The sequence below is a fragment of the Trachinotus anak genome, unplaced genomic scaffold (genome assembly GCF_046630095.1).
Source record: "Trachinotus anak isolate AG129_WGS33_773 ecotype Australia unplaced genomic scaffold, CSIRO_AGI_Tana_v1 ptg000008l, whole genome shotgun sequence".
Taxonomy (NCBI): Eukaryota; Metazoa; Chordata; class Actinopteri; order Carangiformes; family Carangidae; genus Trachinotus; species Trachinotus anak.
Genome location: NW_027273859.1, coordinates 26,160,224 through 26,185,155, shown reverse-complemented (window position 1 = coordinate 26,185,155; position 24,932 = coordinate 26,160,224). Strand labels below are relative to the sequence as shown.

The 24,932-nt window shown below is 40.0% G+C and overlaps 1 protein-coding gene and 1 long non-coding RNA gene across 13 annotated transcripts in view; one reads left to right on the top strand and one right to left on the bottom strand.

Moving 5' to 3' along the window:
• LOC139624601 (spermatid perinuclear RNA-binding protein-like) overlaps positions 1-3,328 on the top strand; it is a 75,749-nt gene extending 72,421 nt beyond the window's left edge. For both annotated transcript variants that reach the window (XM_071483858.1, XM_071483859.1), the window contains one exon: positions 432-3,328. In XM_071483858.1, coding sequence (XP_071339959.1) covers positions 432-520 — 89 coding nt within the window. In that variant the 3' untranslated portion in view covers positions 521-3,328. The remainder of the gene's footprint in view (positions 1-431) is intronic.
• The window catches only part of LOC139624603 (uncharacterized), a 55,756-nt gene that overhangs the window by 6,358 nt on the left and 24,466 nt on the right, over positions 1-24,932 (bottom strand). For 4 of the 11 annotated variants that reach the window (XR_011691688.1, XR_011691691.1, XR_011691684.1 and 1 more), the window contains exon 1: positions 2,871-3,001. This is a non-coding gene — a long non-coding RNA (uncharacterized lncRNA). Of the gene's footprint in view, positions 1-2,870; positions 3,149-3,375; positions 4,298-4,846; positions 11,729-24,932 lie in introns of those variants that run through there. The other 7 variants (XR_011691690.1, XR_011691685.1, XR_011691682.1 and 4 more) reach the window with 7 other exon arrangements.

Below are 24,932 nucleotides of genomic sequence, written 5' to 3'. Positions count from 1 at the left end.
GAGAAAATCTGATTATTGATCAGATGTAAACACATTGTCTGCTTTCCTGTGTAACCTGAGTATCCTGACTACTTGTGAGCATGGACATGTACTTCCTCACAGCCCCAGAGAGAAACACCTTTGTGCTGCTGCAGTTCCTGTTGTCCTAGATAGAGGTCAATAAATATGACAGGCTGCACTGAATCGACTTATTTCCCACCGACCTTTAAGAAACCTGGGAGCTACTAGAAATTCTAGTCCTTCTGAGAGAAGCTACAATAACAACAGCAAAGATGGAGTACGTAAACTCCTCTCTAATTATCTTTCAGTTGAAGCACTTCCCATCTCCATTCATGTTCATCACTACAACGTTAAGGAAAGGGCAGCTCTAAACTAACTGCTAATGATTTCTGCTCCTGTTAACCCTGGTTGCTCATGTCTCCTGTCTGTAGGTGGCCTGTACATCGACAGTGCCTATTACCAGCCGCAGACTATAGCCACACCTATCATCATCCACCTGGGCCCTCAAGATCTTTTCTGACCCTGACGATGTACCGAGACCACATTCGGCAACAGACTCGACCTCCAGTTTAATCTCTCACCCTTATTAAACTCTGTCAGCGCCTCTCAATTACTGCAGCGCTGCTCCCCTGGGTTTCTCCTTCCACATCAGACAAAGCAGCAAATATTGAAAGCAATATGGAAGAGAAAACACCTTGGGCAACTCTCTGCCAAGTCCAGGTCGGGCTTAAGAGAGGAAGAGGCCACAGCCGAGACTTTGTTTCACCCAGCTCGCTCAGAAAACGTCAATAAAACAAAAAGCAATACTTCTTCTGTCTTCGGGAATCTCAACGTGTTCCAAAGCTGCTTGACTCGAGTCTCAAACCGTTTTTCAGTCGAGCTGCTGAAATCAAACAGACGATCAACATCGGCGCATTCACGACAATGTGACCTACTGTATGTAAATCCAATATTTACTACACTGTATATATGGATGTTTGTGAGTTTTGAATATATATATATATAAACATGTTAATATGTTTAAATATGTAAAACCCACCAATGGGTAAAGAAACATATTTATAATCTATCTCTGAATGTAAATACACTAGGGACTGAAGCTTTGTATTGAAAGCACTCTCAGATATGATATCTATAAATATTAAAAGGTTAAATACATTTTACAAATTGTCTATAACAATGTCTTCAACACTGTATTGTTATGTTGATGGTATATAATCCCAAATTAAATATTATTGCATATAGTAGAATAAGTAGTACTTTTCCAATCCCAGGCACCAAGACAAATTTAAAATATTATTTGACAAAACCAATTTTAAATCATTTTAATCATCTGTTCTCTGCTGTTACACATCAGCAGGGTTTGTAGCTTATATTAGTGTGGGAAGGGGCCCCAGGGGGACAAGGGGTCACAGGTCAAACCTCACAGGTCATACGAATATTTCTGCTACACGAAAAAAATGTTCACACTTTGCTCAAATTATTTCCAACACGATCATTTTACCTCCAAAATTATTCAAATCTAACAAGAAAAAAAAAATCACTCTTAAATTGAACTTGAAAAGGTGGAGAACCACTGGTTAAAATAGTGACAGATGTTCCTGGATGAAAAATGTGTTCGCATAAGAAACATAATAACTGTTCTTATATTTATGGCTTATTAACCTCTATCAGCATTTATTATGGTATATGTAATTTTACGAAGAAAAAAAAAAAAAACAAAAGTTCACTGAAATAAAAAAAAAACATATAAAGCGAGCTGTAATGCAAGTAGGAAATCACTGAAAATTATTTGATTAAAAAAAAAAAAAAAAAAAGATTAAGTTTTATGAAGCAGAACCATATTTAATGACCTGTTCAGATGTTCTCGGTTCATTACTCCTCGCTGCTAGCACAAGTGTCAAGAGCAATATTCAACTCAGGAACCTTCAGACCATAGAAAACCACTGGAATGCAAACTGAATCTGATTATGTAACGTGCACACAAACAATCGTAAGAAAACTTGTCAACAATGCTTCTGTACTGTAGATGAACCTAGACTTTGACAGAATGTAAATGCCACTATGGATATTTTAAATACCCGGTGTAAGAACCTGTGCTGTTATGTGTTGCTGAATGTCTCTGCTTGAATGTAAAACCAGTCCTGGCCTCTGACTGTATGGAAGTTCATTCATGACAAAACTGCACAGTGCAAGGTAGAAATTGAAAGCCAACATGATGTCACTTCAGTTGCTATCAGTTGATCTTTATATGTGAGGAGTGCAAACTGCCATATCAAAGCGGGGACAGGAAATCCTGATGAAATCTTATATCTGCCCACGTGTCATGTTATATCATTATAAAGACACATGCAATGATTCAAATGAGTAACACTGATGACAAAAATATGGGAATTATTACCAAATAAAATTACAATTAAAAAATAAGCAAATCAGATTTAAGAAGCTGGAACCTCTGAAGATTTATCGTTTTTGCTTGTTTTCAATCAATTTTTGGTTGATTGTCTAATCAATAGTCAGCTTATTGTTAGAGTTTAACTGCTTTTCATATCTACAAACACTAAGCTTCTGTTCTGAACTTTAAAACCTCTCTCTGCCCGCTCTTCAGTCTTGTCACTTACAGGTTTTGTCGTTTGTGAACTTCCACACTAATAGCTCTGTACAGCTCCATCAGTTCGGTCTGATCTGTCTGACCCTGAGTTTTGTTCAGGCAACAAAACCAGGATTCTTGTCTGTACTGTGTGAAATCAGAAATGCTTTTCTGATTTGTAACAGTCATGGGAAACCTGGACATTAACAAAAGAATGTGTAACAGGAAAAGAGGAGGCAGAACACAAGTTTGAGAAATGTGTGTAGTGTTTGTTCCTAACCTCTTCTCCATCCGGGAGGGTGTTCCTCCAGTCACGCTTGGCTGCTGCAGAGCTAATTACATCTGAGCTAAGAGACAGAGAGTGAAGAAAATGTCTGTTTATATGAAAAGCTGTGAGAAGAAAGGTGCAGGAAGTTTGTTTGTAACTCTGCAGGACACTCACTCTGTCTCCACAATGTTCCCCAAATGCCAACTCGGTGCTACGTGACATGTGCAGCAGTCTGAACATTACAACACGGCAGAATAAAGACAGACTTAACATTTTCATTTTCCACTCAAGCAAACCCCCTCCACTTATTGTCCAGGTAACGTCCAGTTTTTTGGTCTTGCCAGCAGCATCACACAGCAGAGGAAAATAAAAACGCTCCATCAGTCAAAGTGATGATGTTTTTACCTGTCGGTTTATCACTGGAGGATTTCTTTCTGTCAATTAAATAAACCTTCACCTCTCCTACAGCAGTGACTTGTTTGGCCTGAATATTCTTTTTCTGCATCGCCTCACTCACCTGTAATCATGTCTTCACTGTCGGGTGGAAACCGTGTATTTTGAAGGATTTTCAGGGCAGACGGTCAGCAGTCGGTCAACAGTCGGTCAACAGACACATGAAAGTTCATTCTTGACACAGAAACAGTCACTTGACAAAATAATCTAATCTGAAGGTCCACTTAGTATGGACTCTACTCACTGAAGTGATGATTATCTTAAATTAACTGATTTAACAGCGTTTATAACAGCCGACAAGTAACAACAAATTAAAGTCATGGAAAGCCTAACCATAACCATAACGAAGCTCTGAGCTGATCTGGAGCGAGTGGTAGAGACTGTATCCGTTAACAAACTTGATTTATTTGTCAAACAGTAGCCTACGTGCCTGTATGTGAAATGAGTTTCACTCATTCTGCTTGTTCAGAATTAACGCTAACCCTGTAGGCTAATGTCTGACCATCCCATTTATTAGATTAGACCAGCATCTTAGCTTAGCACAACGACTGGAAACAGGGGGAGACAGCTAGCCTGGCCTGTCAAGAGGTAACAAGATATAATACAAAACATATCTTGAGTGAAATATCTCCACCTTTAACTGCAGGGAACCAATAAAAAAACAGATTCAGACAGCTGGGGATTCATACATCATATAACCTTGGGAACCAATCCTGTCAACTTGTGGGGACAGGGGGCGGGGCTAAATAAACCTGAAACCTTGTCAGTACAGAGAGCGAGAGTTAGCATTAGCACAACCACTAACACTGTGTCAGCCACTGCCAGTTACACGCTCACAAACAACATAAACAGATAAAAGATGCTAACTACGCTAATCATTCTGATACGCCTGCTGGTCTTTGATTTGATGCAAACAGACTCAAAAACTCCCAAGTCTGTGGCTGAGTCTCTGATGTTTCCTCCTCTAACCATCATGAAACTCTTTCACTTGTCAACCTCGCACAAGCAGCAGTGAGGCCTGATCCAGAATTTCTTAATGAGGAAGTGAGAGCTTTCAAGCCCAGTTTTCCTTTTTTTTTATGTGGGAAAACCATTTAGACAAAATATTAATCATCGCAGAATATTTTTATATAGTTTAAAAAATGTCTGGAGAGAAGCTTTAACTTCTCATTATGCAGCTGGCTTTTTACAGCGTTTATGAGCCTTGAAGGGTTTTTTTGTCCATTAACAGTAGTACATGTTGTTGAAATGCAGACTGACAAAGTGACAGCATTTGGACGGTGCACACAGGGGGTTATACACTGCTGTTTACATCCAGTGCTGGCAGTCAGCAGTGTGAGTGCTGCCTCTTAAAACCACTGTCAGCCAGAGAAGCTCCACAGCCACCCACCCCAGGGTCCTCTGCCCCTGACCTACGATGACACCCTGCAGCTTGGTGGCATCAGGTCTGCAGACAATGAGCTGACACCACCCTTCACTTCAAATACGAGTCAGCAAAAAAAAAAAAAAAAAAAAATGGCAAAAACTTCTCTCACCCCCATTGACAGAGTTGTCCTCTCTTGTTTTGGAAAAAGACAGAGACAGCAGGACGCCTGTGAGTGAGATGAAATCGGGGATAGGGATGTTTTGTGTTTGTTGCGAGTGCAGACAGCGAGGACGGTATCAGATGGAGGTCCAGATCCTGCTGGTATTTTTAGCTGTGAGAGAGAAGCCAGAAGGTGTTGGATTACGCAACATGGGCACATGCCACCCTCACTGATGGCAGTTTGTCATCTTATATCAGCACTCAGGACCATGATGCATTGCAGTGTAGACACACTTAAGCTGCAGTTTATTCACCTTTTAAGACTGACACAAAAACACCTCTGACATCAGCCCACAAACTGTGGAGATGGAGACGTCCGGAGGCCCTGACGGGAAATTGTAATAATATATTTACAGGATCCCTTATCATTATCAGTGGTGGTAGTCGACCATTAGGCTCACATTATCCTTCACTATAAATGTTTTTAGATATGATGCTTAGGTGATGAGCAAGAGGGCAAAACCACATTACCTGATCAGGTAGTCAGCTCCTGTAGTTCTCCATCTATCTGTCTATGTAAAAAATGTTTCCACCTGCTTTAAACAAAACTTTTTTTTTGTTTTGTTTATTTAGCACAGTTGACTCACTTCATATCAAAATTGATCTTTTTCAGTGACTTAGACCAAAAGTTTTTAATTTTCTTCTAATGAATATTTATGATTTATCTAAGAACTTTTGATATTCCAAAGTTTTCACTTCATTTACTGCATAATATTGGTATTTAGCCTATTTTTCAACATTTGTTTGTGTTATGTTAAGCAGTAAATTTAGGTTTGTGAATTATCCCTCCATCCATCCATCCAGTATCTACACTGCTTATCCAAACCAGGTCGGGGGGGGCTGGACATTGGGTGAGGACAGGGTCCACCTTGGACAGGTCACCAGTCTATCACAGGGCGTTTGTGAATTTAATATATTACAATATATTGGAATTTTTTTTACTTTCCAAACTGAATGGAAAGTTTAACTTCATAAAGCAGGAGGACAGTAAATACACTGAACACAGTGACAGTTGGGATGCAAACAAGCCTTTATATTAAGTAAAAATTAGCTGATAACCAAAAGTAGCAAACAGCACCTTTCACTGCTACAGCCAAGATGACTATCAGGGGTCAGAGGTCATAGAGACAAATCAACTGAACTCCAAAGATAACTGGATATGACTCCACAGACAGGAAGTGTGAAAGTGGAGTTGTTATCAGAGGAGGGGGGGTTCTGCAGTGTGGTCACAGCCCCCTCTGCTGGGGATCTGGGACAAGTTCTTCTTTTAACCTCTTCCTTTCATCATTTTTCTCTCTCTGTGTTTACCGTGCTTCATCCTATCCTGCCATGTTTTTCCAGCAGGAGTCGTAACAGCATAAGAGAAGGAAGACGACTGTAAAGAAAGGAGGGAAGGGAGGATTACAGAAAGGAGAGAGGAGATGTGAAGAAGGGGATGACTGACAAGGAAGAAACGACAAAAGGTGGAGAGTGAGGGAATAAAGGGAAAGAAGAGTAATAAAAAATAAAGGAAGGAAGCTGAGGAGTAAAGATTTTATGAGGCAGTAATGAAGTAAAAGAAGTAAAAGCAAGGAAAAAGTAAAGACGGGAAGAAAACAAAAGGGGGGAAAGGAAGAAGGAAGAAACGGGAATGAAGGAAAAGGGAGAGGACAGGAGAAATGTTAGAAAATACAAAAATATATGAAGTGGAAGAAAATGAAAAAGTGGGAGGAACAATAACATTAAACCACTAGATGGCAGCAAACGTCTCTGACACTCAGGCCGAACTGGGATCAGCTGCAGCAGCAGAAACACTGGCTGCTTTGTGTCATCCCTGAGCGCACGTCTCTAAAACACAGACAACACATGTTATTGTCTCTTCCTCTTCATCCTCACAGGGTGTTTTTATTTTATTTTGACCGCAGCGTTTTAACCACCGGCAGTAAACAGCTCTGCATGTTCATCACGAGGAAGCTCACAAATCCAAAGCCTGGTGGAGATTAGTTCACTCCCAGTGTTTTGTAGTTTTCCCCCTTCGGCAAAGCCTCAGATCAATCAATGCAGCGTATTAGGCTGTAAATCACATCTGAGGCCATCGACACCTACATTTCAGAAGCTGCCTCATGTAAAATACAGAAGATCTAACGTCTTTCTTATTAGGAGTGGTGCATTAGAGCGACTGAAGCATCCATTTGTTCATCTAGCAGTCCACACTGACTTTGCCCCAGAAGCACCTGTCTGTGCAGAACCAGTCTGAGGTCAGAAAAAACAGCATTGTTTTTATTTATTGATCATAATTTCCCTGCCCACTGTAGCTCTACATGTCCACATTGATTACACAGATATAGGCTGTACGTTCTCAATCAGGGCAGTCACCTTTAACTTTGCTTACTGTGTGCTTTGTCTCTTTTTTGGCAAATGAATTAGATTCAAATACGAGTGTCTGTAACCATAACAACACAAAGAACAATTACACTTAATGGAAGATTATCAGCTACATGAGACAGACGAGTGACAGACGCCAGAAACACTTTAAAAAAAAAAAAAAAAAAAAAAAAAAAACACACACTGCCCTTAAAGACAAGACCTTTTGAAAGCAGAGATATTTATTAAAGATGTCCACGTTTGCCTCTTGCAGAATCAAAAGAGCTCCGGCCCTGCACTCCCACAACACTGTCAGACTCATGCTGCAGCCCAACCAGGAGACATCACCTGAGGACATTTATCAGACTTCACTCAGCTCCCTCTGAAGACACAAAAGGCTTTATATAACTTAGTGCTGCTAAAAATATTAGGAAAATAAGTAAAAGGATTAAAGAAACATGCCCGCAGCCGACAATTATTTGAATTATCTGTTCATTTCTTGATTCGTTTTGTCAATTCATTGTTTATTTGTTTGCTCTATAAAACATAAGAAACCAAGGTGATGTCTTATGAAGTCCGTTCAACAGTCCAAACAGCAGTCAGTCAATTTACAATAATTTAGTCAAGAAAAGTCTCACATTTGAGAAACCGGAACCATCAGATTTTGGTATTTTTGTTTGGAAAATGACTGAAACAATGAATCACATTTTACAATAGTTGGTTGAAGAATGAATGAATGAATGAATGAATGAATGAGCTTCTGGGATGAGAGAAATCAGATGCTTTTTTATCTTTTAGTGAAAATCCCACACACTGTATTATCCTGTATTAAAGGGCCACTGAACAGCAGGTAAAACAGGTGCAGGTTCAACAGAGCACACGTCTGACCACACTCAGCCACAAGCAGCATGAGGTTAAACAGACTTTGCCGCAGAAGACGGTCAAACAGCCTGTTTCTTTCTTTTTTCTTGTACTGCTGCATTTTCAGATTGAAAGGGAAAGAGTGAGGGTCTTAGAAGAAAACATCAGACTGAGTCACTATCGAGGAAATGTTACTAAACTCTGACATGAGGGTGTACATGTCAGACACGTGCAAGTGCAACCTTTTGGTGTTTAAACTCAAATTAGAGCTGAAGTGACTGGTTGATTAATTATTTAGGCAGAATATTAACATTAAAAGTCCCATATTTTGCACTTTTCCTGTATAGTAAAGTATGTAAGTGTTGATATCCATCAGAAGATAAAGTTGCGGTTTTAAGAACAAAAAAACATCTCAATTGTTGTGACATAACAAAGGTACAGAAGTCCTGACAGCTCGTTTTAAGGCTCTGTCTCTGAATACAGGCTGTGTGCATTTCTGTGTGGACTGAGGCTTTGATACTTTCACAGTATTGATACAGAACCTAGACCTGCTTTATTATCAAAAAAGACATGGACAGACAATCAGTTAATTTTCTCAGGCCAAAACCTGGAAAATAAGCAAGTCCAGGTCAGACTTTCTGCTTCAGTCTGTCTTAAATCATAAATTAATTAATTCTCTTTAGGTTTTAAGATGTTTGTTGGCCAAACAAACAGTTGTGTCACACTGGGCTCCGGAAACTTGTGATGGGTGCTCTCCGCTGTTTACTGACATATTATGGACTAAATAATTCCTCCTAATAACTCAAGAAATAAAAAAAACAAATCTGAGTCGCATGTGATGCTAGAGATCTGCATCAGAGCTGCAGTTTGAGCGCAGATTGTGGTTCCAGTTGGCGTTTTGCTGCTGCACCTGCAGATCATGAGACAGACTGATAACAGAGCTGCTGTCTCTCCCCTCAACACTGGGCTGTATTGTGATGAAGCAGCCGGAGGCTAATCGATCCAGCCAGAGCCCAAAATCATCCCGACTCCCCCCGAGAGCCCAGGGGGGAGTGGAAACAAGACAGTCATGGGCAAAAAGAAATTATATTGTTTGTGTTAAGTCAGTATTTATTACTGTCTGAACCTTTAAAAATCCACAAACACAGTGGAAAATGGGCTTCAGTGATGATACAAGGAAAAAGAGAGGGGAGCTGTCAATGCAAAAAAGAGAAAATATTTATTACACTAAGTATGAACATGAATGTGGCCCCTCAGTGGCACGAGGATGAGGACTGTGACATGTCTCAGGCTTGGCTCTCTTCCTCAGGCAAGATGATAAAATAGTGACTGAGCTCATCACTGAGCATCTCTGAAAGTTTGATGAGATATTTTTATGATTGAATCAAATGACTCTGATTTGGGAGGAAACACAGTTTTAAAACTCTCAATGTGCTCAACCTCTTTGGCATCTGAGTAAATCTTGCAGCTCACTGATCAGTTTCCAGCCAAATCAGAGCCGTTTAAGGTCGTGTTGCTTTACTGCTGATGCAAAATGAGCATTTCCTGCTAACGCTGCAGGAAAGCTTACATGGTCCCTGTTAGAGCCGCCATTAGTGGATTAATCCAGGTCTATTCAAAGGCAAGACACTAACAGAGTAAAGAGGAGCCTGGAGAACGGCAACTTCAAAATACCACATTGTAGATCTAAGTTTAGACAATCGGCTTCCTCCATAAAGACAAAATTCAACACATTAAAAATACATTTCACACTATTCGACCCAGTAGTGAAGCATCTGTTTCCTTTCCAGCAGCAGGAAGGTCTGAAACCCTGAAATATTAATGCAACCCCAGAAACAGAGCAGCTGAGAACCGTACCAGAGGGTTAACAGTTCGATTTCAGTTACAGATGGAAAATATGATTGAATTTATAGAGTCTATACAGACTCCTGCTCCACTCCCACTGTTACTGAAAGATCAATCACAAAAAACACAGGAGAAGGTTTGTGAGGTTGCTGGTCGACTGAGAGGTAACAGCTCTCATACAATCTCTGGTACAGGTGAATTATGTTAATTTAGCAAGTGTATAGCACCACAATAAAAAGTAAGAAGTAGACATCATTACGAACGTGATGCGTCATTATCCCTCCACTTCATCCTGACATTTGGTTGAGGTGTAAATAAGTTTCCATTGACATTTAAATTCAAGGTACAGGAGTAGTTTCTGTGGGAGATAACTTAGAGGTAATGTAATGACGTTAAAGTAATCAGCTTTACTGATTTTACTACTCCAGTAGATAGCTGTAGCATGACATATTTTTATACGCCACCCCGGAAGAACAGGATTTTACATTATCTTTTGGATTACTGCAGAAAAATAAATGTAAAAGGTAAAAGTAAAAAGCTACAAACCATCTACACCACGGTCACATGACTATAACGTCACCACAGCTAAACTCGCAGCTCTGATTTAGCTCTGACCTCTTCTACAAAAGCCTTTCCTCTTATAAAGTTAGTAACAGTTTTTAAGAGCACAAGTAGAAACAGCACAAGGTGTAAAGGTGGAGTGGTTGTTTGATCTCTTTTCATCTTGGACTGATGACGTTTAACATCCGTGACAACCTCGGTATAACCTTGAGTGGTAAATGCCACTTGTTAGCACCCGACCTTTTTTAAGAGATTTAAAAGCTTAGAGAAATCCGTACTGGGGTATTGACTGATGTATGTAATGTTGTAGAATAAAACGTGAAAATGTCTTGAAATTGTGTTAACCACAGACCTCATTTCATCCATTGAACCAAACATCCATTTAAGAAACCCTGAGACCTTGGAAGAAGGAACAGGAAGTACTAAATTGCAACTAATTTCTGGGTTTTAGGACTCATTCCTGCAGAACTCTATTGGGTCAGGTAGGATCTTTTTCAGCTGCGATGCTCAAAGCCTCAGTCCACAGAGAAATGCACACAGCCTGTATTCAGAAACTGAGCCTTAAAACCAGCCATCAGGACTTCTGTAACTGTGTGATGTCACAACAAAGCAGTCACTGCTCTCAGCCATGAACACAATCCAACCTTGTAGAATTTGGTTTGTCCGAGTGTTTACCTGAAATCTGCTATATATTTTTTTGATCCTTCAGAAACAGTCAGCCAATCAGGAGAGAGGCTCAGAGTCTCTTTTGGGGTGCAGGGGGCACTGAAGACCTTTCACGACTCTGTGGTGGCATCAGCCATCTTTTACGGTGTGGTCTGCTGGGGCAGCAGCATCTGCACTGCTGACAGGGGGAGACTGAACAGGCTGATCAGGAAGGCCAGCTCTGTCCTGGGATGCCCCTGGGACTCAGTGGAGGTAGTGGGCGACAGGAGAATGGTGGCGAAGCTATCCTCCCTGTTGGAGAACACCTCCCACCCCATGCAGGACACTGACAGCACTGAGCAGCTCCTTCAGTGACAGGCTGCTGCAGCCACGGTGTGTGAAGGAGAGATACCACAAGTCTTTCCTTCCAGCTGCTGTCAGACTTTACAACAAACACTGCAACCACACACACACCAGAAATGGACAGCTCACCACCGTAACAACCTCATGCATCTGTCAATATCCCACAACGCTGCTACTGTTGTTGTAAATATGTAATTTTTTGTATCTATATACTTTGTACATTATTATATTGTTATTATTTATCTTTCTAAATATTTGTTATTGCAGTTTCTTGCAGCTTTCCTGTTCTCTGCACTGCCACTTTGCTGCTGTAACACTGTGAATTTCCCCACTGTGGGACTAATAAAGGCGATCTTATCTTATCTTCCTGTTGTCACTAGAGATCCAGAGAGAAGCCTGAGAGAGGAGATGTAAAACAACATTGAGATGGTTTTGGTTCTTAAAACCATAAATATATCTTCTGATGGATATCAACACTTCAAATAAAACACTGAATTGTGTAAAACATGGGACCTTTAAATAAATATTAGCATGTTAACCTGCGATGTGATTATTATTAAAAGTCTCCTGGCACGACTCCCTCCATCAGCGGACAGAGGAGGGATGATGCTGATGTGACTATTATAGCAGCAGGAGGCAAAGCTTCAAAGCTACCTGCCTCACACGTACACACACACACACACACACACACACACGCATACACACACAATCTTAACTCTCCAAAATACACACTTTACTCTGCAAGCACAAGCTTGGTCCTCAGTCCCCACAATGTAGGTAACAGATCATTATAAGTACACACACACACACACACACACACACACACACACACACACACACACACACACACACACACACACACACACACACACACACACTGCATGTTCTCCATAGCGGTCCGTAGATTGTGCTCCTGCTGTTTTCAATGATTAATTAGCCGCTGGTTTCATTATTGATGCTGTGTTTGTGTGCAGCAGCGAGGCCTCGCTGAATAATAGATTGAACCCCGACTCTGCTGCTGCTGCTTTTGGAGAGGGGAGGGAGGGGGAGAGGGAGAGAGAGGGAGCAAGAAAGGTACCGAACAAATTAGGATGGAGGGAACATAGGAAGGGAAGGTCATGGGAAGACGTTACATTCCTCTAACCCTTACTTTGCAAACACTGAATATGAGAATATATTAATAGTTTTTACATACAATTTTCTATTTTACATGTGATTTGATGCATTTTGAGTTCCCCCCTTTCACTAGTTTACGTTCTGCTGTTTCCTTTGCTTCCTTAAGTGAATGTTGGATCAGTGTAGGTTTGTGTGACATAACATGATTATGACTTATCATGACAACATGATAAGATTAGTAAACCAGCAGAAACACAAGTTTGACCCAGAAGTTAAGCCATTTTAACAAATTTTCCACCAGAAGAACTTAAAGCTACTTAAAGTTTAAAGCTACTGTTTAAGGTTAATGTGATTTTGGCATGTTTATTCTTAGTTATTCTGACTGTATACATTCTTGTTTTGTTTATATAAAAAGTAGACAACCCCTGAAACTGGTGAGGTCTGTTTTTGCTTTCTGGTCCAGGCAATTCAACTATTAACTTCTTTTAAAATGCTAATGGTAAAATAGAAATGTTTGTGTTGAATTTGGGTTTATTTCTATCTGTAGAGCCGCAGCAGACAAGCAGCTGACTGTTTAATGATCCTCAGCTATCAGGGGAGGAAAACAGTGAAGTGTTACTGGACAGGAGGCCTATTTGTTGAACATGCTCTTGTGTCAGATACTTGTAAAGAGTGTTAGCAGAGGTCAGAATGTCCCAAAGTCCTTGAAAATCATTCAGAAACATTACATCCTCATGTAAACACTCAGCTGGAGCCAGAAAAGGAAAACAAACAGAGGAGCACTTGATGTGATTTCTCTGCAGCATGGACTGAACTTGGATGATGTTATTACAACATTTATTCAAATCAATTCAAAGTGAAAACAGCTTTGTTAACGTGACAGCTGCAGCCTACTTCTGCCAAAGCCACACAACAATCTCATCTGTCAAGCTCGGCAGAAGGAATGCGAGTTTCACAGTGAAGAAAAGACCCGTAATGAACTGTGGAGAAACCCTTTCAGGGCATTTGTCCCGACTATTTCTGGCTGCATGTTGTTAATTTGCGGTGTTTGTATCTTGGCAGTCGAGTCAGCTCACCTAGTGTTATTCAGGCTTCCATGTGTAGTTATGCTGAGGCCAGACTGAGTTTGTGTCTGTTTTTGTGTTGCAGTGCGACACCCTGTTAACTATAGTTAGAAAGGAGAGGTTTGGATTTTTCGGTTGTAATATAATTTACACGTTATGTGAGGAAATGTTTATTGGTTGATCTGATCATTAAGTGATCCATTTTCAGCACAACTACAAGAAAGAGTGCACAGTTCTCATTTTGTACAAAAATAAATGCTGAAGCTCAGCTGAATTTTATGAGGCTTCAGCTGTCTTGACTGCAAATGGGGTTCTTGGCCTTTGCAATAGTGTTTATTGCCGTTGTTTCATCCCGACAACTAATCTGTTTGTGGCCAACAAGACGTATCCCTCCACCAAGCCTCAGCAAGGAAAACACAGGAAGTTATTGACCAATTACTGTTTCAACCTACATTGGCCCCGTGAGTATTGTATAAGGTCTAAATCTATTCTGAAAAAAGCTAACCTTCTGTCTCAGATTCTTTTAAATGCTTCATTATCGTCAGTCACAGATTTTCATTGCATTCCACAAATTAGTTTGTGACCCTGTTGTGCAATGTACTTAATTGCTGTATCCATTCAAAGTGTGTCTGCTAACAGCCATGCATTTTTAGGTTGGAATTTAAATTTAATACAGCTTCACACTGAGGCCAAAGGTGAATAACACTGTGGTCCCAGGAGGTGGGCTTCACACTGCCTTCTACTGTAGGTGTACATGTTGACGTTTAGCAGGTACATTGCCATGTTCATCTTCGTTTGGCATATTACCCTGTAACTGAGCTGAGGCCAATGGCAATATTGTTAACTTATCAATTAGTTCAGCAAATATTTAGACAAGCCAAAAGACTGGATGATTTCGACCTGATATTGGAGCTAGATGAAAGATCTGGGGATCAACAAAGTGATTACAGTTCATCCTGAGAGTGAGTTATTATAGCAACAGAGCTATTTCAATAAAAATCCAATTACAGCGACTGCAGGCCAATTTCCAAGCTGCCCTTCACAGCAAGGCTCCTGCAGATAACCACATTTATGAAAACTTTCAGTCAGGTTCAGACAATACCACAGTCCTAATGATACAGTTCTGAGAGTACAGAGTTTATACAGTAACCACTTATCTCTGAAGGACTGCTGAGTCAGGTGAATGCTCAGTTCTCATATTGCTAGATTTTTCCACAAGCTTTAATAGATCACAACTTTTCTTATTATACTCCAGCACAGGGTGGGTTCATCTGGGACAGTTTGAAGTCATGTATCTCCTACTTTTCAAACAGAAATATTTATTTTCTGTTGGTGACACTTTGGAGTGCCCCAGGGCTGCATTTTGGGACCACTTTGACATCTATACATCCCAGTAAAGCCTTAAAACCACAGTAGTTTGTCCCCTATAAAAGACTGTTCTCAATAATAGACATTGAAACTGTATTTCTGCTCATTTTCTTCAGTGCAGTCTCTTATAATTCTCCCTGAAAATCTGCATACAGCTTTAAAATCCTCGCTTGGTCCCTTTTCCATCAACACTAAGCTCTCTGTTGAAAACCAAGGTGTCCTATTTGATTACAACCTTAATTTTGAAATTCATGTTAGCAGGGTTAACCATTCTAGCTTTTATCATCTAGGGTAGTGGTTCTCAAAGTAGGGTGGGGGACACCCAGGAGTCCTCGAGGGGATTTCTGGGGGTTCCCAGCAAAGAGGGGAGTAATTCATTTTTACTATAATTCCATCCACAAGTTTGGTCATGAGTTTTAAAAACTTTATGGAATAAAACATCTAAAAGCTAAAATATTATCAGATATGGGTCCGTGGTCTAATTTGAAGCAGTTTAAAGGTCCTTAATGTGAAAAAGTTTGAGAACCACTGATCTGGGAATATTACTAAAACCCTATCTGAGCTTCAGAGTCACCAAATCTGTCATACACACTTTGCTTTCCTCACGTTTAGATTACTGTTATGGTCTGCTGACTGGTTTAAATCAGACAAGACTTTGTAGGCTCCTAGTTGTACAGAATACAGTCAGACAACTAACAGAAAACAAGAAACCTAATGCATCCTCACACTGCATCTCTGAACTGAACCAGCAGAGCAACTGTACTCATGTTTCTACTTTCCACACTCTTCCATTAACTGATAAAATTCTACGAACTCTCAATGTTTGCATAACAAGGCCGATAAGATGAAAAATGTGCTGCCATTAAGCTGTAACCAAGATTGTTTGTTCCTGAAAAGCTGAGACACTGGAGATATGAGTTTGATAATATGCAGGCGTGGGACTGAAAAGCTGACAGAGGAACATGAAGGAGAAAACACTTTGTCTCGTCCCTTTAAAGCTGCCGCCCTGTGCACTCAAGCAGAGACTTTCTGATGTAATGAACAGCTTCCTAGCAAACTGTAAATCAAGGAACGCAGATGTTTGGAATATTTTTATGTCACATGAACACCAAAAAGTTTCTGCATCCATGCTTTAGTTTTCCTAAAATGGTTTGTGAGCATTGTTAATATGCCTCATTGAAACCAAGAGCCAGAACCAGCTGCTGCTACAGTGGGAAGTCTGAATGTGAGGAATGCTAACGGCGCTCTTCAGGGAAACTGACTTAGTGATGAAGATGCTGCTTTAAAATAACACTTTGTTTTATTGATTCAAACTTCACTTCTTCTATCTTCCTCCTGTTGGGTGACTCGCTCTGACAGGAGTCGATGCAGATTTAACACACACCTGAACCATGTCAAATAAATCAGATTTTCATATCCAGAGATGAAAGCAACCAACGTTTTATTAAAATACAAAAATCTCCCAAATCACACCAGGAGCCCAGTGTTGAAGTGTGATGTTCTCACTGGTCTGTGCAGGGCAGGCAACACAATAACTGGGCCAGATGTTCTGACCAGTGCTGTAGCACCTTCAGTAAATCTGGGCCCCCTTCCTCTATTAATACACCTATTGTCCCACCTGTAAAATCAGCAAGTAAACACCTGCATTTACAGTAGTTTGCTCAATCTGCAATTCTTCTCTCAACACACTGCTAATACTGTGTGAAGCTTCACTCAGGTTTTATCATAGACTGTGTATAAAAACGGACGTAGACTCCAGGTCTGAAAAGTGAAGCCAATGCAGAAGAGCCTTAAACCTGCATTCTATCTAATGACCATCAGGGGGCGACTCCACTGGTTGTAAATAGAAGTCCTACTGTACCAAAGTCTATATTTTCCGAATGAGTTTATGGTCTCAAACTCTAGTTTCAAATCTTCTTCAATACAACGTGATGTTCATTTTTTAAATTATGGTCCACTTAGAGGATAATAGACCATAAAAAAGGGTATGTATTTGGGCAGGGCTACCGTGTGATTGACAGACTGTACCACACACAGAGACAGAGTACAGAGGAGGTCAGCTCCACCCCTCACTTCTCCTCAGCTCCACCTTCTTGTCATAATATGGTTTCTTCCGGTTTCAAAAAACCAAGATGGCGACGGCCAAATTACAAACTCGAGGCTTCGAAACAGCAGTTCACAAACCAATGTGTATTGTCACAGCCGGTTGCCACTTGGGTTTTATACATAGACTGTAAATAAAGACAAGTTTCTGAGAAGTGATTTTGAAGCTAAGAGTGGGCTCATCCCAGCTAATCCAAAAATGGGTAAAGAGCTGGGGCGTGTGTGGAGCAGAGACTTAATTCAAGCCGGTTTGTGGCAAGCATGCACTCACCCACCTGTGGCCACGCCCTCAATTATACATAACTTTAAGCCTTAATAAAATATTAACAGGTGAATTATATAAAAATTCACCCCCATGCAGTCGTCATGAAGGAGGAAATTAGCTAAAGAGACCAAAACTGTTTCTGTACCAGGCTGTAAACATGTTTATTTCAGCTGTAAAGTTGGACATTTTAACACGAGAGTCTACGAGGAGAGTCTAGGGGTCACTTTCTGGCACTTCTGTGCTGGCGTCATTTTTCAGACCCAGAGGTTGTTGCTTGGTTTTATAACATTATTTATGTCTGTTTGTTAGGTCTTCATTACACTCTGAGCACAAGACAAAGGTGGAAATAGATCTATACTGTGCTACACTGACAGAGGATTAATGTATTATTGAGCACAATTAGTCAATTCATTAAACTATTGAGTCAGCCAACAAAAACACTTCACTTATAATGCTAATCATCTCGAAGGTTAAAGGCACAAGATTTATTTCATTTCTTCCATATCCATATGTTGCAACATACTTTTGATATATTTTGTATAGTTAAACAAAATATTTAATATCATAATGTTAGTTTAATGTGTTAGCATGCTATCTACAGCTGTAATCATTAGCTGATTAATCAGTTAGTTGATCAACAGAAAATTATTTTTTTCAGTCGTTTTTCAGACAAGATTTTCAAATATCTTCTGACTTCAGCTTCCCATGTGAGGATCAGCTGCTTTTCTTTGTCCTGTGACAGTCAATTAAAACGAGAGATGAGAGATTGATGAGACAAAGGAAGTCAATTGAAGACATCACTGTAGGCCATTGTTAGAAATTGTAAATGACTTTTTTTTTTTTTTTTTTTTTTTTTTTTTAGATTACATGGTTAATCAATTAACCAAGAAAATTCTATTTGGGATTTGTACCTTTAAGTCTTTGTTTTACTGCTGCGGGTCATCATGAGTAGTACGAGTGTGTGTGTGTGTGTGTGTGTGTGTGTGTGTGTGTGTGTGTGTGTGTGTGTGTGTGTGTGTGTGTGTGTGTGTGTGTGTGTGTGTTTGTGTTTGTTAACATGGATTCCTTTCATTCAGTTCAAACTAATGTAATCTCCTTCAGAAAGTCCCTCCACAGTAAAAGGAATCAACTCAGTCACCTCAGATGTAGACACTGAGCTGCTGATGTGAGCTCTCTCACCACGTCCCATCACACATGTCTGTCGGCTGGAGTTTAGCCTGAAGTGCCTCTGTGCTCATGGTTGCTTTGTTTGCAAGCATTCACTTAAAAATTCTCCAAGTTTTAAAATATAACATTTTCTTATAGCACAGATGCAGTGTTTGTAAGAGTCAGTCATAACTTACAATTAGTCAATTGGTCAGTCAACACAAAATAAATCAGAAAAAAATTTGATTAGCCATTGATTTATAGGTCTCTCAATCACAACAATAACAAAAGACACTTTGGTGAAATAGAGAAGCGTGGGATCACGGGAGTTGGGGACTTCACCACAATCACTGTCCTTGTTTGGATTCCTTCAGTGTTTGTTGTTCAGGAGGTTTTTGCAAGGGGCCTAATTGTCCACTAATTATCCAAATCTTCTCCTCTTTAAACCAAACAGACCAAATCTGGTGAAAACACTGAATAAAGCAGTTTAGCCAAGCTGCTGTCAACATTTGCTCATGATCCACGTTTTGATGACTAAAATCCTTCATCTGGTTAAAATATATAGTTAAAAACAACCAAGATCTGCAGTGTATCGTAAAAAAAAATGGCTTGAAGCTGAATAAAAAATCTTTTTTTTTTACAAGTAAATTTTGACACTTCTGGCAGAGAACCACAACACTGCAAAGGGATATGACATTACTGACAGGGGATCATATGTGACAGACCATTAAAATCACTTATTTCTCTGTTTATAAATTGCTAGAAACATTTGGGGCAACTCAACAAAATATATAATGTAGGTGTGGTCGTTTTTAGACATTTTAACTTGGAAAAGTTACATATTATATCTTTAAGCAAAATTTTAAATGCAAAAATACTAAATACTAAATCAAGACTTGTTTTGATTAAAGCAAGAAAAACACTCTGCCACTAGTTTCCTGTGCAGTTTCTCTCATTGCAGGAATTTTACAGAAACGAGCGCTGTATATTGGAAACAAGCCAGAATAAGGCAGATCAGTTTGGGCCACAAAACAACATTTTATTTAAAGATTTTTGGGGGCTTTTTGTTTTTTATGTGAAAGAGGTATGTAAGAGGGAATTAGACAGGAAATGTGAGCAGAGAAGGTAAGAGGAGGAAGAACTGTGGATGGTGCATCTTAGACCACAAGGCCACCATGACGCCCCGCAAAGACAGACCTGGTTATGGTCGGGAAAAGACCACAGTAAAAGCCCACATCCTGTTAACAGGATGCAAACTGTGTTCTGTCACATGCTTTTTTGTTTAGGTGTGTGTAGATGAACAAGTTCCTTTACTACACTTAAACATAATACTGAACTTTAGGCAGAAAAGACCTCCTAAACACTGAGAAAGATAGAGAGAGAGAAGTGAGTGAGTGAGCAGGAGAAGAATGACAGGAAGTGCTGGTACTGAACAAGGAGGGAAGCTGAGGAATTTCAGCTCTCAGTATCAGAGGTTCCCACCACAGACCTGGGGCCTCATTTATAAAACAGTGCTGTACGCAAAAAAGTAATCAAATTTATAAAACTGTGTGGATGCATGGCTTAACTTAATTTCCCACAATCAACTTGAAACTGCGGCAACTGATGCTCCACCCAAAACAATCCCACAATTAACCATGTCACTGTAAATCCTTAATCAATATGAATCTACAGATTGTTCCTGTGCTGCAAATAAAGGTTGTGTTACAAACAAAACAAAGTCTGAGAGGCTGCAGCAGCTGTTCAGGCAACAAACATGATAATTCCTGAGATTAAACTCAGAACGCAGAGTAGTAGCTAAAAAAAAAAATAAAAAATCTAAACTCAGATTGTTCATCTCATATATTCACCCAGTCTTCCATCCTAAACAACCACACAGGTCATTTTTTTCAACCCTCTGATTTGACCCACAGGAGTGTCTCCTGAAATAGCGCCCCTACAGCGGCAGTTGTACCAGACCTTGGTTGTCATGGTTACAATAATAAACATGCACACTTTGCCGAGAGCAGTGACCCTACCTTCGTCGCCACGGTTGTTATAATGAAGGTCACGGCTTGGTGAGGTTTAGGAAAAGATTTGGCTCAACATTAGACGATCTTTGTTGTTATGGTTACAATAACAACAACATGGTTAACTATCAAATGCTCAAAGATAATAGAAACAACTTCTACTTTCACATGGGAATCAAACTGCTCTTGGACAAGACAGAGGTTAGATTTCTGCTTTATTGTTCAGATTTGTCAGTTTTAATGCTACAAAAGAAAAGGACTGACTGGTTTTAATCTCATTTATATTTCACTTTGATTTGTTTGAATGTTTTATATTTGACTTATGAAGCACTTTGTTCCTTTTACTGAAAAGTGCTATACAAATTAAGTCTTATTATTATTATCATCATCTTCCTTATTATTAGTATTATTATTTTGTGTTTTAAGATAATGTTGTCTCATGTAGTGTTGGGTTGGTGGAGAGTGAGTGTCCCAGAATCCAATAAAAAGGCAGCACAGAGCTGCTCTAGACGGCCGGGAAAAGAAGCACAGTGGACCTTGTGGTTGTGACTTTTTTTTTTTTTACATTTCTTTAAAGTAAACTAAACCTCACAACATATTGTGTTATGAAATACCCCGGGCTTTGGAAGTAATGCTGGGTTACTATTATGTAGGTGGTAAACTAGTCTACAGCGTTTACAGATTACTTTAGAGCAGATCGACACTTCATTAATTCCTCACACATTCCTCTTTCCACTGATCATCACTGAAATGAAGTGATTTTAATTTGAGTCCTAAATGTGATGTATCTCAGCAACCAGGCGTTAACCAGAGCAGAGCGTCGTCAGCTGACATTTATCTCCTGAGAACCTTCAAACAATTCAACAAGACATCATTGTAGATTTCTTCATTGTCTCAGCCCCAAACATCACCAGAGCGCCATCCATAGATCACTCTACTGTAGCAGGCAGATATGTTGAGTACAAACTGTGCTTGTTCTCTGCTCGGTGGTGTTGTTCTTAGTTTACAGTGGTCATAATGCTGCCTCTGATGTGACAGCATTAATGTGTTCATGATTCATGATCTATTGATGTTAAGGAACAACACTAACACTGGCGACAGATATTTTTTGCAGCACAGTGTTCTTTGGCAATGATAATCATCAGTGTTTACATTGTCTCTATTTCTGGTTATCAGGGTCACACACACACACACACACACACACACACACACACAGATTAGGTCATGCTGCTATAATGACTTATTTTTGTCAACTGCAGGTCTGCCACACAAACCAGCATTAGGTATGAAAAGAAGTGTGTGTGGTCTCTTGAACTTATGCCTTTGTGAGGACCAGGTCGAGTCACAGACCTGAAGGTGGAAAGTTTTCACACTTGATACTTTTCTGGTGTTTTAGTTGCCGTTGTAGTTTTACGTCTCCTCTCTCAGGCTTCTCTCTGGAGATCTAGTGACAACAGGTCAGTGAGCCAATCAGAAGAGAGGGTTTGAGCCCCTTTTCTGATTGGCCCCTTATATTCTGATTGATCAAATAAAAACATAGCAGATTTCAGGTAAACACTCAGAGAGTTTTTGGTTCCATGTTGGGGGCATGGCTGAGAGCGATAACAGCTTTGTTGTGACATCACAAAGTTACAGAAGTCCTGACGGCTGGTTTTAAGGCTCAGTTTCTGAATACAGGCTGTGTGCATTTCTCTGTGGACTGAGGCTTTGATACTTTCACAGTATTAACGTAGAACCTAGACCTGCTTTATAATCAAAAACACATGGACATCTACCTTTATACAATATGGGACCTTTAATAATTAAGGTTTGGCCTAAATGCTAGGGTAAGGGTCATTACAATCTAGGGGCTCTAATAAGTACATTAGTATATAAGTAGAATTACAAACACACTTGATATTAATTGTTCTGACACATTGAAAGAGCATCTGGTATATTTTGAACTCCGAAACTGAACTCCTGATTCACAACAGATCATTGATTTTAATAAAAAGTTGAAGTGGAACTCCTCTTTACTTAACAAGCTGATATAATCAGCTGGTAATTTCTCCACAAAATTCTGTAGAGTGATGTGTCTTTTCACTTGTAAACAATCTTTGGCAGTAAAGAGAGAGCACATGAACATCGGTGCTTTGACAGAACATTAATCAAAATTATGTAATGGTTATTAACTATCATCAATTATCTACAGCTGATATATTCTACTGCTGGTGACGTCAATCGTTGTCACTGGAGAAACCAATGGTTAGCCTCAGCTGAAGAAGAAGAGAGCCTGCATGTTTTCAACACTAGTCTATAAAAATAAAAAATAACCAGGAGAGATAAAAGGTTTGATAACAATATATTTGCCAACTGGATCTTAAATAGAACTGGATATGGGATCCAAACTTTAGCCTGTGGTTGTATGTCTGTGACATGTTTTGTGCTTTTTGACGTCACACCACTTCTTCCTCCACCCCTGACAGACAAGAGTCAGACACAGTCGGGGGGGGGGGTTGAACAAAGAGACACGTTTGTCCAGACTATAAACTTTTTATTAGCAGCTAATTTAAGACCATGTTTAGTCATCCTTTTTTTGCAGACAAAAATAACATATTTTTCAAACCTACATAGTTTATAGTTTTTTATTATTTAAAAGAAGAGAATGGTCTTTGTCGATGCTTCAGAAATGCTTTTTCTCTCCGTGGTTGGAGGGGCCTGTCTGTATCGCTGTTTGATTGACAGCAGCTGACAGGATGCTGGAGTGCCAGTGTTACAGCTGATCAGCTAATTAGATATCTATCCAGCCAACTCACGTTAGCAGTGCACTTTTCCCCAGTGAATGTTTGTGTGGTGGCTTGTTCAACAACCAAAGACGTGTGTTCATGTTTGTGAGTCAGATAAGAAGGAGACTGTGGCAGGAAGCTCATGTGGGTTGTTCAGAGTCTGAGGCCCTTGGGATCAGCTGCTGCCTGGCTCAGTGTGACCGTCTGCTCTGTCTCTGATACAGCGCTGACGTTACTGCTTATGCAGCATTTGACTGGCTGAATCCAACTACAGCCTCCATCTATGTAGACAGCTACTGAACAGTATTCTGTTGAATTAAAGGTCTCATATTGTATTAAGGTAGATGTTCATGTGTTTCTTGATTATAGAGCAGGTCTAGGTTCTATATTAATAATGTGAAAGTATCAAAGCCTCAGTCCAAGGTGAAATGCAAACAGTCTGTATTCAGAAACTGAGTCTTAAAACGAGCCGTCAGGACTTCTGTAGCTTTGTGACATCACAACAGAACAGTCACTGCCCTCAGCCATGCCCCCAGCACAGCCCACCTGGACCCACCGAGGGGAAATGAGCTGGAGGCAGGGGCAGCGTGCTCTGCTACTTCTGCACTGGACCTCGATGCTATAAAACCACAAACAGTCATCCTGATGCTGCGAGATGATCCACCAGTTTGAACCGGAACCAGGTCTAAGGCTTCAGTGTGTAGCTCCACACAGAATCCAGCTGGACGATTGTGGTCCAAAACTACATTAAGATGGTTTTTAGTTCTTAAAACCACAAATATATCTTCTACTGGACATCAACACTTCAAATGAAATGTTGGAAAAGTTAAAATATTGGACCTTTAATGCAGAACTAGGGGATTCCATTATAAAAAAATAAAAAATATAAAATTCCCCCCTTTTGGTTTCAGGTTTTTTCCTCCGAGAACAACACAGGAAAAGTGATTTACAGAGCAGATATGAGCTGTGCCAGACAAATAAATGACATTTAATTTCAGTTAGACTCAGTTCATTCATTTCAGTGTTTCATGCTCAAAAGAGACATTCGTCTGGAAAACCGTGTTTCACTTTAACTACCTTATGAACTTTAGCTCAACTCGTATCTGCTTCTCATAACTGTTTATATAACTGTAGTCTTTACGTCTGTGGTGTATGTCTATCCATGCTTACAAATCTGGCTGCGGTACATATGTCTGTGTGTGAGTTCGTAGGTCTGTGTGCATACGTGTGTGTGTGTGTGTGTGTGTGTGTGTGTGTGTGTGTGTGTGTGTGTGTGTGAGATAGCAGTCAGGTGAGTCGTCCTGGCTCCAGGCTCATTTCCTCGGCTCTAAGAATAACCAGCAGCATGAACAGGCCGTTTTCATTCGCCTCCTTCTCTCTGATTACAGATAGGACCTCCACCTTCTTATCTCTCTAGGTTCCCAAACACACATACACACTTACAAAACAGCCACTCACCGGACCAGAATGCATAAAATGTTTCTGGTAAGTAATTTTAATCTTGTATCCTGTCTTATGCTTTAACACACTCCCTTTACCTATTCTTGTGTCGTTGAAACTGATGTGTAACAACCCTGCAAAT